The sequence below is a fragment of the Zea mays genome, chromosome 3 (assembly GCF_902167145.1).
Source record: "Zea mays cultivar B73 chromosome 3, Zm-B73-REFERENCE-NAM-5.0, whole genome shotgun sequence".
NCBI classification, from domain to species: domain Eukaryota; kingdom Viridiplantae; phylum Streptophyta; class Magnoliopsida; order Poales; family Poaceae; genus Zea; species Zea mays.
Genome location: NC_050098.1, coordinates 1,282,334 through 1,299,492, shown reverse-complemented (window position 1 = coordinate 1,299,492; position 17,159 = coordinate 1,282,334). Strand labels below are relative to the sequence as shown.

The following is a 17,159-nucleotide window of genomic DNA, read 5'->3' as shown; positions in this document are numbered from 1 at the left end:
GTTGGGACGCCACAACGTGGAGTAGGCAAGCGTTGGTCTTGGCCGAACCACGGGATAACCACCGTGTCATCTCTGTGATTGATCCTTGTTGGTTATTGTCTTTTGTTGAGGATTCCTCTTTAGCCACTTGGCAATTCTTGTGCTAACGATTAACCAAGTTTTTGTGGCTTAAGTTTTCAAGTTTCACAGGATCACCTATTCACCCCCCTCTAGGTGCTCTCAATTGGTATCAGAGCCATTCTCTTCAAGAAAGGGACTAATCGCCCGAAGAGATGGATCCTAAGGGGAAGGGAATCGTGATCAACGACAAGGAGAAGGAGTCCTTCGTCAACGAGCCGAAAGACGACAAGCCTACCGACTCCGGCTCAGGCCATAGACGGAAAGAAGGGAAGAAGAAGAAAACGAGGCGCATCAAGGAGATCGTCTATTACGACGACAGCGATGAGTCTACTTCTTCCCAAAAGGATGACGACCACAACGACTACGAGAAAAGAAAACCGGTTAACTCGAACTTTTCTTTTGACTACTCTCGTATTACGCATAGTTCAAATTCACATTTGCTCTCCATTCCACTCGGCAAGCCCCCACACTTTGATGGGGAGGACTACGGATTTTGGAGCCACAAAATGCGTAGTCACCTATTCTCTCTCCATCCTAGTATATGGGAGATTGTAAATAGTGGAATGCACTTTGATAGTTCGGATAGTCCTACATTCATTAATGAGCAAATCCATAAGAATGCACAAGCTACCACTGTTCTTCTAGCTTCATTGTGCAGGGATGAATATAACAAAGTGAGCGGCTTGGATAACGCCAAGCAGATCTGGGACACCCTCAAGATTTCTCATGAGGGGAATGACGTTACCTTGCTCACCAAAATGGAGTTGATGGAGGGCGAGCTTGGATGGTTCGCGATGATAAGGGGCGAGGAGCCAACTCAAACATACAACCGGCTCAAGACCCTTATCAACAAAATAAGGAGCTACGGAAGCACGCGATGGACGGACCACGACGTCGTCCGACTGATGCTAAGGTCCTTTACCGTTCTTGATCCTCATTTGGTGAATAATATTCGTGAGAATCCCAGGTACACCAAAATGTCGCCCGAAGAAGTCCTAGGAAAATTCGTTAGCGGGCGAATGATGATCAAAGAGGCAAGGTATGTGGACGACGCCTTGAATGGACCGATCAACGAGCCGCAACCTCTTGCTCTCAAAGCCACAAGAAGCAAGGAGGCGCTACCTAGCAAAGTGGCACAAATTGAGGCGACCGGACTCAATGATGAAGAGATGGCCCTCATCATCAAAAGATTCAAGACGGCGCTTAAAGGTCGCAAGGGACAGTCAAGCAAGACCAAAACCAAGGGGAAGCGCTCATGCTTCAAATGCGGTAAGCTTGGTCATTTTATTGCTAACTGTCCCGACAATGATAGTGATCAGGACCAAGGGAACAAGAGGGAGAAGAAGAAGAATTATAAGAAGGCAAAGGGCGAGGCTCATCTTGGCAAGGAGTGGGATTCGGACTGCTCTTCGTCTGACTCCGACAATGAAGGACTCGCCGCCACTGCCTTCAACAAGTCATCCCTCTTCCCAAACGAGCGTCACACATGCCTTATGGCAAGGGAGAAGAAGGTATGTACTCAAGACAGTACTACTTATTCTTCTAGTGATGATGATTCTAGTGACGACGATGAAATAGACTATTCTAGTTTATTTAAAGGTCTAGATAGAATTAAAATTGGCAAAATTAATGAGTTAATTGATGCCTTGAATGAAAAGGATAGGCTTTTAGAAAAGCAAGAGGATTTGTTATATGATGAACATGATAAATTTGTAGAAGCACAAAAATATCATGCTTTAGAAGTTAAAAGAAACGAAATGCTTTCTTGTGAATTATCTTCTTGCCATGAGACAATTTCTAGCTTAAGGAGCATTAATGATGACTTGAATGCTAAGATTGCTAGTAAATCTAACTCTTGCGTAGAGAATGTTATAACTTGCACTAGGTGTAAAGATATTAACATTGATGCTTATAGTGAACACCTAGCTTGCATTTCTAAATTAAATGAAGAGGTGGCTAGTCTTAATGCCCAACTTAAGACTAGCAAAAGTGATTTTGAGAAACTAAAATTTGCTAGGGATGCCTACACGATTGGTAGACACCCCTCAATTAAGGATGGACTTGGCTTCAAGAGGGAAGCCAAAAACCTAACAAGCCATAAGGCTCCCATCTCCGCCAAGGAGAAAGGGAAGGCCCCTATGGCTAGTAGTGTGCAAAAGAACCATGCCTTTATGTATCATGATAGGAGACAATCTCGAACTGCTTATAGGAGTTGTAATGCTTATGATGATTTTGATTCTCATGACATGTTTGCTTCTAGTTCTTTCTATGTGCATGATAGAAATGTTGGTAGGAGAAATGTTGTTCATAATATGCCTAGGAGAAATGTTGTTAATGTTCCTAGGAAAGTTAATGAGCCTTCTACAATATATCATGCTTTGAATGCTTCCTTTGCAATTTGTAGAAAGGATAGAAAGGTGATTGCTAGGAAGTTAGGGGCAAAATGCAAGGGTGATAAAACTTGCATTTGGGTCCCTAAGGAAATTGTGACTAACCTTGTAGGACCCAACAAGAGTTGGGTACCTAAGTCCCAAGCCTAAATTTGCCTTGCAGGTTTATGCATCCGGGGGTTCAAGCTGGATTATTGATAGCGGATGCACAAACCATATGACGGGGGAGAAGAAGATGTTCAACTCCTACGTCAAGAATAAGGATTCCCAAGATTCAATTATATTCGGTGATGGGAATCAAGGCAAGGTAAAAGGGTTAGGTAAAATTGCAATATCTAATGAGCACTCTATCTCTAATGTGTTTTTAGTTGAGTCTCTTGGTTATAACTTACTATCTGTTAGTCAATTATGCAATATGGGATATAATTGTCTATTTACAAATGTAGAAGTGTCTGTCTTTAGAAGAAGTGATGGTTCACTAGCTTTTAAGGGTGTATTAGACGGCAAACTTTATTTAGTTGATTTTGCAAAAGAGGAGGCCGGTCTAGATGCATGCTTAATTGCTAAGACTAGCATGGGCTGGCTGTGGCATCGCCGCTTAGCACATGTGGGGATGAAGAACCTTCACAAGCTTCTAAAGGGAGAACACGTGATAGGTTTGACTAACGTACAATTCGAAAAAGATAGACCTTGTGCAGCTTGTCAAGCAGGTAAACAGGTGGGAGGAGCGCATCACAGCAAGAATGTGATGACCACATCAAGACCCCTGGAGCTGCTACATATGGACCTCTTCGGACCCGTCGCCTATCTAAGCATAGGAGGAAGTAAGTATGATTTAGTTATTGTTGATGACTTTTCCCGCTTCACTTGGGTGTTCTTTTTGCAGGATAAGTCTGAAACCCAAGGGACCCTCAAGCGCTTCCTGAGGAGAGCTCAAAATGAGTTTGAGCTCAAGGTGAAGAAGATAAGGAGCGACAACGGGTCCGAATTCAAGAATCTTCAAGTGGAGGAGTTCCTTGAGGAGGAGGGGATCAAGCACGAGTTCTCCGCTCCCTACACACCTCAGCAAAATGGTGTGGTAGAGAGGAAGAACAGGACGCTCATTGATATGGCGAGAACGATGCTTGGAGAATTCAAGACCCCCGAGCGTTTTTGGTCGGAAGCTGTGAACATGGCTTGCCACGCCATCAACAGGGTCTACCTTCATCGCCTCCTCAAGAAGACTTCATATGAGCTACTAACCGGTAACAAACCCAATGTTTCGTATTTTCGTGTATTTGGGAGTAAGTGCTACATTCTAGTGAAGAAGGGTAGAAATTCCAAGTTTGCTCCCAAAGCTGTAGAAGGGTTTTTGTTAGGATATGATTCAAATACAAAGGCGTATAGGGTCTTCAACAAATCATCAGGTTTGGTTGAAGTCTCTAGCGACGTTGTATTTGATGAGACTAATGGCTCTCCAAGAGAGCAAGTTGTTGATTGTGATGATGTAGATGAAGAAGATGTTCCATCGGCCGCTATACGAACCATGGCGATTGGAGAAGTGCGGCCACAGGAACAAGATGAACAAGATCAACCTTCTTCCTCAATTATGGTGCATCCCCCAACTCAAAATGATGAACAGGTTCATCAAAAGGAGGCGTGTGATCAAGGGGGAGCACAAGATGATCTCGTAATGGAGGAAGAAGTGCAACCGGCACCTCCAACCCAAGTTCGAGCGGTGATTCAAAGGGATCATCCCGTCGACCAAATTTTGGGTGACATTAGCAAGGGAGTAACTACTCGATCTCGATTAGTTAATTTTTGTGAGCATTACTCCTTTGTCTCTTCTATTGAGCCTTTCAGGGTAGAAGAGGCCTTGCTAGATCCGGACTGGGTGTTGGCCATGCAGGAGGAGCTCAACAACTTCAAGCGCAATGAAGTTTGGACACTGGTGCCTCGTCCCAAGCAAAATGTTGTAGGAACCAAGTGGGTGTTCCGCAACAAACAGGACGAGCACGGGGTGGTGACAAGGAACAAGGCTCGACTTGTGGCAAAAGGTTATGCCCAAGTCGCAGGTTTGGACTTTGAGGAGACGTTTGCTCCTGTGGCTAGGCTAGAATCAATTCGTATCTTGCTAGCATATGCCGCTCACCATTCTTTCAGGTTGTACCAAATGGATGTGAAGAGCGCTTTCCTCAATGGGCCAATCAAGGAGGAGGTGTACGTGGAACAACCCCCTGGCTTCGAGGATGAACGGTACCCCGACCACGTGTGTAAGCTCTCTAAGGCGCTCTATGGACTTAAGCAAGCCCCAAGAGCATGGTATGAATGCCTTAGAGACTTTCTAATTGTTAATGCTTTCAAGGTTGGGAAAGCCGATCCAACTCTTTTTACAAAGACATGTGATGGTGATTTGTTTGTGTGCCAAATTTATGTCGATGACATAATATTTGGTTCTACTAACCAAAAGTCTTGTGAAGAGTTCAGCAGGGTGATGACGCAAAAGTTCGAAATGTCGATGATGGGCGAGTTGAACTACTTCCTTGGGTTCCAAGTGAAGCAACTCAAGGATGGCACCTTCATCTCTCAAACGAAGTATACGCAAGACTTGCTAAAGCGGTTTGGGATGAAGGACGCCAAGCCCGCAAAGACACCGATGGGTACCGACGGACACACCGACCTCAACAAAGGAGGTAAGTCCGTTGATCAAAAAGCATACCGGTCAATGATAGGGTCTTTACTTTATTTATGTGCTAGTAGACCGGACATTATGCTTAGCGTATGCATGTGTGCTAGATTTCAATCCGATCCTAAGGAGTGTCACTTAGTGGCGGTGAAGCGAATTCTTAGATATTTGGTTGCTACGCCTTGCTTCGGGCTCTGGTATCCAAAGGGGTCTACCTTTGACTTGGTTGGATACTCAGACTCCGACTATGCTGGATGTAAGGTCGATAGGAAGAGTACATCGGGGACGTGCCAATTCTTAGGAAGGTCCCTGGTGTCATGGAACTCTAAGAAACAAACCTCCGTTGCCCTATCCACCGCTGAGGCCGAGTACATTGCCGCAGGATAGTGTTGCGCGCAACTGCTTTGGATGAGGCAAACCCTCCGGGACTTTGGCTACAATCTGAGCAAAGTCCCACTCCTATGTGACAATGAGAGTGCTATCCGCATGGCGGAAAATCCTGTTGAGCACAGCCGCACAAAGCACATTGACATCCGGCATCACTTTTTGAGAGACCACCAGCAAAAGGGGGATATCGAAGTGTTTCATGTTAGCACCGAGAACCAGCTATCCGATATCTTTACCAAGCCTCTAGATGAGAAGACCTTTTGCAGGCTGCGTAGTGAGCTAAATGTCTTAGATTCGCGGAACTTGGATTGATTTATAGCATACATGTGTTTATGCCTTTGATCATGTTCCTTATGCATTTTGTTGCTTAGTTATGGTGCTCAAGTTGTACAAACACTCCCTAGACCTCACAAGTCCGTTGCAAAGTGATGCACGTGTTTAGGGGGAGAAGTGTTACAACTTGACCCTTTGAGACTAACCATGTGCTTGAGTTTGATGCTTTAGTCTCAAAGAAGGATTGAAAGGAAAAAGGTGGACTTGGACCATGAAAGACTTCCACTGCACTCCGATGAGAGGGTAACTTATTCCAAGTTCATCTCATGTACTCTTATTGCCTATTTGCTCTTAATTGAAGATTTTAGTGAGGCAATGGGGTTAAAGGGCCAAGATTGATCCCGTTTTGGTGCTTGATGCCAAAGGGGGAGAAAATAAAGGCCAAAGCAATAAATGGATCAGCTACCACTTGAGAAACTTTGAAAATAGTAGCATAGAGCTTTTGTTTTGTCAAAACTCTTTTATTGTCTCTCTTGTCAAAAGTTGACTTCTTGTGGGGAGAAATGTTGATTATGGGAAAAAGGGGGAGTTTTTGAAATCTTTGATCAATCTCTTTTGGAATGACTCTCTTTATGCTTCAACATGTGTGTTTGACTTAGAGATAGAGATTTGAGTTTGATTTGCAAAAAACAAACCAAGTGGTGGCAAAGGATGATCCATATATGCCAAAATTGAATCAAAATAATTTTGAGTTTTATTTGAAGTGATTTTGCACTTGTTCTAGTTGCTTTATGTTGTGTTGGCATAAATCACCAAAAAGGGGGAGATTGAAAGGGAAATGTGCCCTTGGGCCATTTCTAAGTATTTTGGTGATTGAGTGCCAACACAAGTGCTTAAATGTGAATTTATGCTCATGGATGGACAAAGTGCAAATCAAGAGTAAAGGTATGTTTCTAAGCCGTAGTACATTGGTTTTGTGTACTAATATACTTGTCTAAGTGTTAGAAACAGAAAAGAAGAAGAAAAGAAAAGAGGTGAAAAAGGTTTGGCTGTGTACAGCCAAGACTCAGCTCAGTCTGGCACACCGGACTGTCCGGTGGTGCACCGGACAGTGTCCGGTGCGCCAGGCTGACTCGGCGCGAAGTGGCTGCTCTCGGGAATTCGCCGACGGCGTACGGCTAAAATTCACCGGACTGTCCGGTGTGCACCGGACTGTCCGGTGAGCCAACGGTCGGCCGCGGAATCCGCGCGCGACACGTGGCCGAGCCAACGGTCAGAAGGGGGCACCGGACTGTCCGGTGTGCACCGGACATGTCCGGTGCGCCAACGGCTCCCAGATCTGAAACGGTCGGCTGCGCCATTTTTGGAAGGAGATCGGGCACCGGACAGTGTCCGGTGTGCACCGGACTGTCCGGTGCGCCCGATGACAGAAGGCAAGAATGGCCTTCCAGATTTGTTCTCAACGGCTCCTAGCTGCCTTGGGGCTATAAAAGGGACCCCTAGGCGCATGGAGGAGTACACCAAGCAACCTTAGAGCATTCTTGATCATCCACACTCAGTCTTTGCGCATCCGTTTGTCATTCTCAGTGATTCGAGCTCCGTTCTAGTGAGAACTTTGAGATAGTCTTTTGAGCTCGATTCTTGGCCGTGTGTGTGCGCATTTTGCTGTGGATTTGTGTGTGTTGCTTCCCTCCCTTACTCCGTGTTTCTTTGTGAATTTCAAGTGTAAGGGCAAGAGACTCCAATTTGTGGAGATTCCTCGCAAGTGGGATAAAGATAAGCAAAGCAAAACACCGTGGTATTCAAGTGGGTCTTTGGACCGCTTGAGAGGGGTTGATTGCAACCCTCGTCCGTTGGGACACCACAACGTGGAGTAGGCAAGCGTTGGTCTTGGCCGAACCACGGGATAACCACCGTGTCATCTCTGTGATTGATCCTTGTTGGTTATTGTCTTTTGTTGAGGATTCCTCTTTAGCCACTTGGCAATTCTTGTGCTAACGATTAACCAAGTTTTTGTGGCTTAAGTTTTCAAGTTTCACAGGATCACCTATTCACCCCCCCCTCTAGGTGCTCTCACGAACTCCGCTCCGCCCGACCCCGGGGCTCGGACTCAGGCTCAGCCCCGGAAGACGACGAACTCCGCTTCGCCCGACCCTAGGGCTTGGACTCGGGCTCAGCCCCGGAAGACGACGAACTCCGCTCCGCCCGACCCCCGGGGCTCGGACTCAGCCCTGGCCTCAGCCAACGGTCTCCGCCTCGCCCGACCCAGGGGCTCGGACTCGACCTCGGCCTTGGAAGACAGACTCGACCTCGACCTCGGAGGAGCCTCCACCTCGCCCAACCTAGGGCTCGGACCGACCACGTCACAGGAGGCACCATCATTACCCTACCCCAAGCTGACTCAGGCTACGGGGAACAAGACCAGCGTCCCATCTGCCTCGCTCCAGTAAACAAGTAATGATGGCGCCCCGCATGCTCTATGACGACGGCGGCTCTCAGCCCCCTTACGGAAGCAAGAGGACGTCAGCAAGGACTCGACAGCCCCGACAGCTGTCCTTCCGCCAGGCTCTAGTGCTCCTCCGACGGCCCCGACACCACACGAACTGGGTGCCAAAACCTCTCCGGCTGCCACGATGGCATGTACTTAGGGCACTAGCTCTCCTCCACTAGACACGTTAGCACACTGCTACGCCCCCCATTGTACACCTGGATCCTTTCCTTACGCCTATAAAAGGAAGGTCCAGGGCCCTCTTACGAAGGTTGGCCTCGCGGGGAAGGACGGGACGGCGCTCGCGTAAGGCCGCTCGCTCCCTCCCGCGTGGACGCTTGTAACCCCCTACTGCAAGCGCACCCGACCTAGGCGCGGGACAAACACGAAGGCCGCGAGTTTCCCCTTTTACGCCTGTCTCCCTCCGGCTGCTCTTGCCCCCTTCGCGCTCCGTCTCGCGCCGACCCATCTGGACTGGGGCACGCGACGACAATTTACTCGTCGGTCCAGGGACCTCCCAGGTTCGAAACGCCGACACTTAGGTACCCAAACGGTCTTGGGTCCTTTGACATTAGAAACAAGCACCTTGGGTACCCAAACACAAGTCTTTGATCCCTTGTGTTTAGCCCCAACATATTTGGCAACTACTTTGCCTGATTTGTTAGTGAGCACATAGGAAGCATCAAAAGTCTTGAATGAAATGTTATGATCATTTGATGCAATAGGAGTTTTCTTCTTAGGCGTTTTAACATGTGTAGATTGCCTAGAACTGGATGCCTCACTCTTATACATAAAAGCATGATTAGGGCCAGAGTGAGACTTCCTAGAGTGAATTCTCCTAATTTTGTGTTCGGGATAACCGACAAGGTATAAAATGTAACCCTCGTTATCCTGAACCATGGGAGCTTTGCCCTTAACAAAGTTAGATAATCTTTTAGGAGGAGCATTAAGCTTGACATTGTCTCCCTGTTGGAAGCCAATGCCATCCTTAATGCCAGGGCGTCTCCCACTATAAAGCATGCTACGAGCAAATTTAAATTTCTCATTTTCTAGTTCATGCTCGGCAATTTTAGCATCTAATTTAGCTATATGATCATTTTGTTGTTTAATCATAGCAAGGTGATCATGGATAGCATCAATGTTAACATCTCTACATCTAGTGAAAATAGAAACATGATCAAGCGTAGATGTAGAGGATTTGCAATCATTTAATTCAACAATCTTAGCACGTAAAATAGCATTCTCATCTCTAAGATTGGTAATAGAAATATTGCAAATATCTAGTTCCTTAGCCTTAGCAATTAAATTTTCATTTTCAATCTTAAGGCTGGAAAGGGATGCATTCAATTTATCAATCTTATCAATTAAACTAGCATTATCATTTCTAAGGTTAACAATTGAATCATCACAAACATTTGATTTGTCAACCTTAGCAATTAATTTGGCATTTTCATTTCTAAGGCTAGAAATAGTGTTATGGCAAGTGCTTAGCTCACTAGTTAATTTTTCACATTTTTCTACCTCTAGAGCATAAGCATTTTTAGTCTTAACATGTTTTTTGTTTTCCTTAATAAGGAAGTCCTATTGGCTATCAAAGAGTTCATCCTTCTCATGAATAGCACTAATCAATTCATTTAATTTCTCCTTTTGTTGCATGTTAAGATTAGCAAAAAGAGTGAGCAAGTTATCCTCATCATCACTAGAATTATCCTCATCACTAGAGGTTGCATACTTAGTGGAGGATCTTGATTTTACCTTCTTCTTCTTGCCGTCCTTTGCCATGAGGCACTTGTGGCCGACGTTGGGGAAGAGAAGGCCTTTGGTGACGGTGATGTTTGCGGCGTCCTCGTCGGAGGAGGAGTCAGTGGAGCTCTCGTCGGAGTCCCACTCCCGGCAAACATGGGCATTGCCGCCCTTCTTCTTGTAGTACCTCTTCTTTTCTCTTCTCTTTCCCTTCTTGTCATCGCCCCTGTCACTATCACTAGACAAAGGACATTCAGCGATAAAATGACCGGGCTTACCACATTTATAGCAAACCTTCTTGGAGCGGGGTTTGTAATCCTTCCCCTCCTTTGCTTGAGGATTTGATGGAAGCTCTTGATGATGAGCGCCATCTCCTCGTTGTCGAGCTTGGAGACGTCGATGGGAATCCTACTTGGTGTAGAATCCTTCTTTTCTTCTTCCGTCGCCTTGAATGCGATAGGTTGCACCTCGGGTGTTGAGGTGGCGCCTTGCTCGATGATTTTCTTCGAGCCTTTGATCATTAATTCAAATCTCACAAATTTTCCTATCACTTCCTCGGAAGACATTAGTTTATACCTTGGATCACCACGAATTAATTGAACTTGTGTAGGGTTAAGAAAAACAAGTGATCTAAGAATAACCTTGACCATCTCATGGTCATCCCATTTGGTGCTCTCGAGGTTGCACACTTGGTTCACCAAGGTCTTGAGCCGGTTGTACATCGCTTGTAGTTCCTCCCCTTGGTGAAGCATGAATCGACCGAGCTCCCCCTCGATCGTTTACCGCTTGGTGATCTTGGTCACCTCATCTCCTTCGTACGCGGTCTTGAGCACGTCCCAAATCTCCTTTGCACTCTTCAACCCTTGCACCTTATTATACTCCTCTCGACTTAGAGAGGCGAGGAGTATAGTAGTTGCTTGGGAGTTGAAGTGTTGGATTTGTTCGACCTCCTCTGAATCATAATCCTTGTCCCCTTCCTTTGGTACCTGCGCTCCATACTCAACAATATCCCATATGCTTTTGTGGAGTGAGGTTAGGTGATGTCTCATTTTATCACTCCACATAGAATAATCTTCACCATCAAACATAGGTGGTTTGCCTAATGGGACGGAAAGTAATGGAGTGTGTTTTGAGATACGAGGATAGCGAAGGGACATCTTACTATACTTCTTGGCGCTCATGGCGCTTAGAAGTGGCAGATGCCGATTCCGAGCCGGAGGTGGATGGTGATGAAGAGTCGGTCTTGTAGTAGACCACTTTCTTCATCTTCTTCTTCTTGTCACCCTTCCGTTGAGACTTGATGGAGGAAGAGGATTCCTCCTTGTGCTTGTGGGCGGACTCCCTTGAGTGCGTTCTCCCCGAGCTTGCGGACTTGTCGCCGGTCCCAATCTCCCTCATGGCGGATGCTCCCGACATCACTTCGAGCGGTTAAGCTCTAATGAAGTACCGGGCTCCGATACCAATTGAAAGTCGCCTAGAGGGGGGGTGAATAGGCAAATCTGAAATTTACAAACTTTAAGCACAACTACAAGCCGGGTTAGCGTTAGAATTAAATTCGAGTCCGAAAGAGAGGGCGAAAACAAATCACAAGCAAATAATGCGGATGACACGATGATTTGTTTTACCGAGGTTCGGTTCTTGCAAACCTACTCCCCGTTGAGGTGGTCACAAAGACCGGGTCTCTTTCAACCCTTTCCCTCTCTCAAACGGTCACCTAGACCGAGTGAGCTTCTCTTCTCAATCAAACGGGACACTATGTCCCTACAAGGACCACCACACAATTGGTGTCTCTTGCCTTGATTACAATTGAGTTGGAAACAAGAAAGAAGGAAGAAGAAAAGCAATCCAAGCGCAAGAGCTCAAATGAACACAAATGTCTCTCTCACTAGCCACTATTTGATTGGAATGATCTTTGGACTTGGGAGAGGATTTGATCTCTTTGTTTGTGTCTTGGAATGAAGTCTAGAGATCTTGTATGAGGTTTGAAGGCTGAAAACTTGGATGCATTGAAGTGTGGTGGTTGGGGGTATTTATAGCACCAACCACCAAAAGAACCGTTGGTGGAAGCTGCTGTCGTATGGCGCACCGGACAGTCTGGTGCGCCACCGGACACTGTCCGGTGCGCCAGCCACGTCACTAGGCCGTTGGGTTCCGATCGTTGGAGCTTCTGACAACTGGGCCACCGGACAGTCCGGTGGTGCACCAAACAGTCACTGTTCACTGTCCGGTGCGTCTTCTGACGCCTGCTCTGACTTCTGCACGTGCAGTGAACACTGTTCATTGTTCCTGTACCGTTGCAGACGACCGTTGACGCTTGGAGCCGTTGCTCCGCTTGGTACACCGGACAGTCCGGTGAATTATAGCGGAGCGGCCTCCTGAATTCCCGAAGGTGGCAAGTTCAGAGTTGAACTCCCTGGTGCACCGGACACTGTCCGGTGGTGCACCAAACACTGTCCGGTGGCACACCAGACTAGGGCTACCTTTGAGTTGTCTTTTGCTCTCTTTGTTTGAACCATTTCTTGGTCTTTTTATTTGTTTGTTGTGAACCTTTGGCACCTGTAAAACTTATAATCTAGAGCAAACTAGTTAGTCCAATTAATTTGTGTTGGGCAATTCAACCACCAAAATTCATATAGGAAAAGGTGTAAGCCTATTTCTCTTTCAAAAACAATTACGGATCTCAGGGTTAAAACTACTGCAACCTAGAGAATAGGAACTAGGGTTTTCTAATCAAAAGAGATAGCTAAAACAACTAGCCCACCCACCTATTTATAGGGGTTATTCCACTACACTAAAACTACCCATAGATACATAAAGCCTATCCACTCAGGCAATGACAAAATAGACCAACTCCTAGGTTTTTCATCTGATGGCCACACTCTCTTCACGAAGTTGCTTCGACTCGACGGATCCTTCGCGATGACGCCACGTGTCACTTCTGATTCCTGCCGGAACAGCACTGCCGAGTATTGAGGCTTCAACTCGGTGAAACCAGCACTCCGTAGCGCTGGGTGGTTTTGAGGCTCAACCACCAAACCACCGTGAGTAGTGTACTCCATACGCGTCCCCACGTCCTAAACACGTGTCCTACCAGTACTCGACCGCGCCGACGACACTATCCGCTCTGCCACGTTCTCGCACTGGTGCATGTCCCAAGTGTCAGTCACTACGGCTAGCAGGGGCGGGCCTAATATTGAGACAAGGGTATTCAAATGAATACCCAAGATTTCATTAAAAAAATAATTGTATGTATGTGTAAAAAATAAAAATAAAAAACTTACTACTCAATAGCCTAGCACCAATGAATCAACCCACCAAGCCCATATAAGCCATCTCGGCATCTAACGCCCTTGTTTGTTTCGGCTTTTCACAGCTTCTGGCCACCAAAAGCTGCTGCGGACTGCCAAACACTTAGCTTTTTAGCCAGCTTCTACAAAATTCGTTTGGGTAAAAACTATTCGAAATCAACATAAACATATAATCGGTTGAGTCATCGCAATAGTAGTAATCCGTCACTTTATAGATCCTGAGCCCCATGGACAACTTTATCTTCCTCCGCACGTAATCCTAATGATACTCAGATTCTCTACACAGCCAGATTCTCCCCACAGCTAGATTCTCGGAAAAGTTGGTCGGAAAAAAGTTGAACCAAACGTACCCAACAATTGACGGCCGGCAGCCGTGGCACCCTCGACAACCAGCAGTCCGCACCGTGTAACTTCTTTACATACCGGATGTAAAAGGTCTCTTTTACAGCCCCTCACATATACTAGCTGCTGGTCCATATAAATAGAAGAAAAACAAATTACTAAAGGTTTTTTTTTAAATTTTGATCCGTGTTTGTGGGGCCTCCAAGTGATGGATGTGAGGGGTAACGTTTACTTTCGGTATGTACAAAATTTTCTTCCGGCAAGGCCAGCGCCCATCAGTCCGACCATCGTACCCTGCTCGCTCTTCGGCTCTAAAGTCCAAACTTCATCCGCTGAGCATCCTGTGGCTTTTTTATTTTTTTATAAGCTCGATAGCTCTTTTGCCCAGAAATTCGGCTAAAAACGATTATGAGCATAATTATATTTCACATGTTGGCTCTTATCACTAGTGTTGAATAATTTTAAATTTTATCAATTAATCTTATCCTCATCTAAGACTTTATTTTGTTTGATATATATCATGTGTATGCTATGAAATTGTTGCTACGTAAATATATAATATATTGTGTTATTGTATACACCAAATAACTAGACTCTATACGGTAATATACATACCAAAAGAAATTATCTCTTAATAATTTTGAATACCCCTCCTTCAAAACCTGGGCCTGTCACTGACGGCTAGTCACCCGACTTCTCTAGTCACTCGATCAAGACCCATCGCTCGTTCTTACCGCTCCCGGCCCATCGACACGAACCCGCATGATCTTTACCTTCGCCATCGACCACCGTCGCTACAGTGCACACCTGCACACCACAAGCCGAAAGACATGATTGCACAACACAAATTCTCGTATTCTTGTTAGTCCAAGATTCACACTAAAGTACTACTCATGTTTACAATTAATCACTCATCATTAATTAGAACTACAAGGGACAAGTCAACTTTGTGTTCATAATAATATTATAATATATTTAGAGAGCGTATATACAGTATCCGGAGCATGTGAGGACGTTAGTCAGCAGATGCAGAGATAGAGAAACACAGCACCGTGTATGATGTGTTGCACACAGACGATGGGATACGCTGGAAAGCAGAAAGATGGAGGAAAGCTGTAGACGGTGACGGACGGTCTGGGAGCCTGGGATTGACCTCGCTCGCTGTGGATCAGTGGTGGATTCAGGGGGCTCCAGCCCCCCTCCCCCATGTGCCTGCGTACACACAGGAGGAAGGGAGAAGACAGTGGAGGAGGAAAGAAGAGGAAGGAAGAAGAGGGGAAAGGGAGAGGAAGGAAGAACAAGATGAGGGAAAAAAAGGAAGAATAAGAGGAAAAGAAAAGATAATTAGTCCCAGCCCCCCTTACAATGGATCTTGGATCCGCCATGGATGGTGCAACGATGGCGCGTACGTGTTAATTCATCTGTTGGTCGATCATATACATGCCCCATTATGGAGAGATGGAGGAGTGCTGCTAGTACAGTCAGTGCACTGATTCTACTGCTGCTGCTGGCGATGATGATGACGATGAGTGGTGGTGGGTGTTGTTGGGTTGCTCGAGCATCTTGACAACTTGCGCCATGGTTGGTCTGTTGGCGGGATCAGAGTGGAGGCACTTGTCGGCGACGGAGAAGAGCAACCTGAGTTCCTCGGTGTGTAAGTGTAAGGGGTGGTGCAGCAGAGCCTCGTCTATGGCGTGCTCCTCCCGCTTCTCTTCCATGGTCTCCCTGACCCAGGTGACGAGCCTGGTGCCGTTCTCCAGGAAGGACTCGTCGGTGGGTCTCTTCCCCGTGAGCAGCTCGAGCAGGACGACGCCGTAGCTGTAGACGTCGCCCTTGGTGGTGGCCCTGCCGGTGTCGAAGTACTCGGGCGCGAGGTAGCCGAAGGTGCCGGCGACGAGGGTGGTGACGTGGCTGGCGTTGGGCTTGACGATGAGCGTGGCGAGGCCGAAGTCGGAGAGGCGCGGCTCCATGTGGTGGTCCAGGAGGATGTTACTGGGCTTGATGTCGCGGTGGATCACGTGCGGGATGCAGTCGTGGTGGAGGTAGGAGAGGCCGCGAGCAACGCCCAGGGCGACCCGGTAGCGAGCAGGCCAGTCGAGGATGAGGCGGTGGGCATGGTCGTGCACGTGCAGGGCTTGGTCCAGGCTGCCGTTGGGCATCAGCTCGTAGATGAGGAGGTTGAAGTGCGTGGCGGCGTAGTAGCCGCAGAGCGGGACGATGTTGCGGTGCTTGATGTCTCCCATGGCGTCCAGCTCCCGCTCGAATCCGCGGTCGTCCGCCTCGTGGTGGTGGGTGCCCCGGTTGAGCCTCTTGACGGCGAAGGCGGTCTTGTCGTCCAGGCGCAGGCGGTAGACGGTGCCGTAGCCGCCGGCGCCGATGACGTCCTTGGTGGAGAGGCCCATGAGCATGGCGAGGAAGGACTTGGGGGTGAGAGACTGCGGCATGGCCATGGTGGCGGAGCGGAAGATGACCATCTTGCCGCCAGCGAGGCTGTTGTCGATGATCCTCTTCTTGCGCGCCCATTTCTTGTAGAGGAGGAAGGAGATGAGCATCTTGGAGAGGAGGAAGAGGACCGAGCAGATGGTGACGTAGAGGGCAACTAAGGCAGAAGACATCTAGCTTGCTTCAGTGCTGTGCTGCTGTTGTTGAATGAAATGAAATCAACAGATCGATAGCTGAACGACGGCGATCGAGCTCAGCACAGGATGAAAGATGGATGCTCATTTGCTTTGAAGAATCGATCAGCTGATCGACAGACGACATTGAGAGAATGGGAAGAGGCCGGTGGCCATGTCTCAATTCTCATGTGAACGAGCGAGGAGAAAGCAATACTCGCTCTCCATGTGAACCTGGGGAGAAGTTTGGCAGAGCTGGTGGAAGAAACAGCAATACACTGCTCAACTAACCAACCAATCAATCAATACATGGGGGTGAAGCTGTCAGTCGTCTAGTACTTTTCATCAACCAAACTCCTACAATACAATCTTACAGCTGCCACCTGCCACCTCATTTTTTACAGACTTTAGTCAACATAAAACACATCATTTTATTGAAAAAATACATATGGTTACATAATTAAACAAACAAACTTACATAATTCATAAAAAAATTAAAAATATGTAGCTTAAACATAAAAAAAATAAAACTATACATTTCATAAATATAGCTAATAAATTACTAGTCTTTCTCATCTTCCTCTTCCACCGTTTCTTCATCCTCTAATTTAAGTTGCTCTGTCAACTCTTTCAAGACCAATTTGTGGATCCTTTTCGTATCTTCATCTATGTCAGCGTTAGAAAGATCTAGCAATTTGTTGAATTACTCAAACCACACAGTTTGAGAAATTTTCTAAGTAGATTTGTAGAGCTTATTTAACATTCCTTCCTGGGTAGATAGGGACTCGATACTACTTGTTGCTATGTTCTTCCCCTTCTACTGAGCTC

The 17,159-nt window shown here is 46.7% G+C and overlaps 1 protein-coding gene across 1 annotated transcript; it reads right to left on the bottom strand.

Annotated features, from left to right (window-relative positions):
* Positions 1-15,101: 15,101 nt before the first annotated feature.
* On the bottom strand, positions 15,102-16,569 carry LOC100191853 (Receptor-like serine/threonine-protein kinase). Its single transcript, NM_001137277.2, has one exon. The coding sequence runs from the start codon at positions 16,329-16,331 to the stop codon at positions 15,198-15,200; it is 1,134 nt and encodes a 377-aa protein (NP_001130749.1). The 5' UTR covers positions 16,332-16,569; the 3' UTR covers positions 15,102-15,197.
* Positions 16,570-17,159: the final 590 nt, after the last annotated feature.

Bases quoted from the DNA above. Each gene is read 5' to 3' on its own strand.
- LOC100191853 (NM_001137277.2), bottom strand. From the start codon at position 16,331: ATGTCTTCTGCCTTAGTTGCCCTCTACGTCACCATCTGCTCGGTCCTC.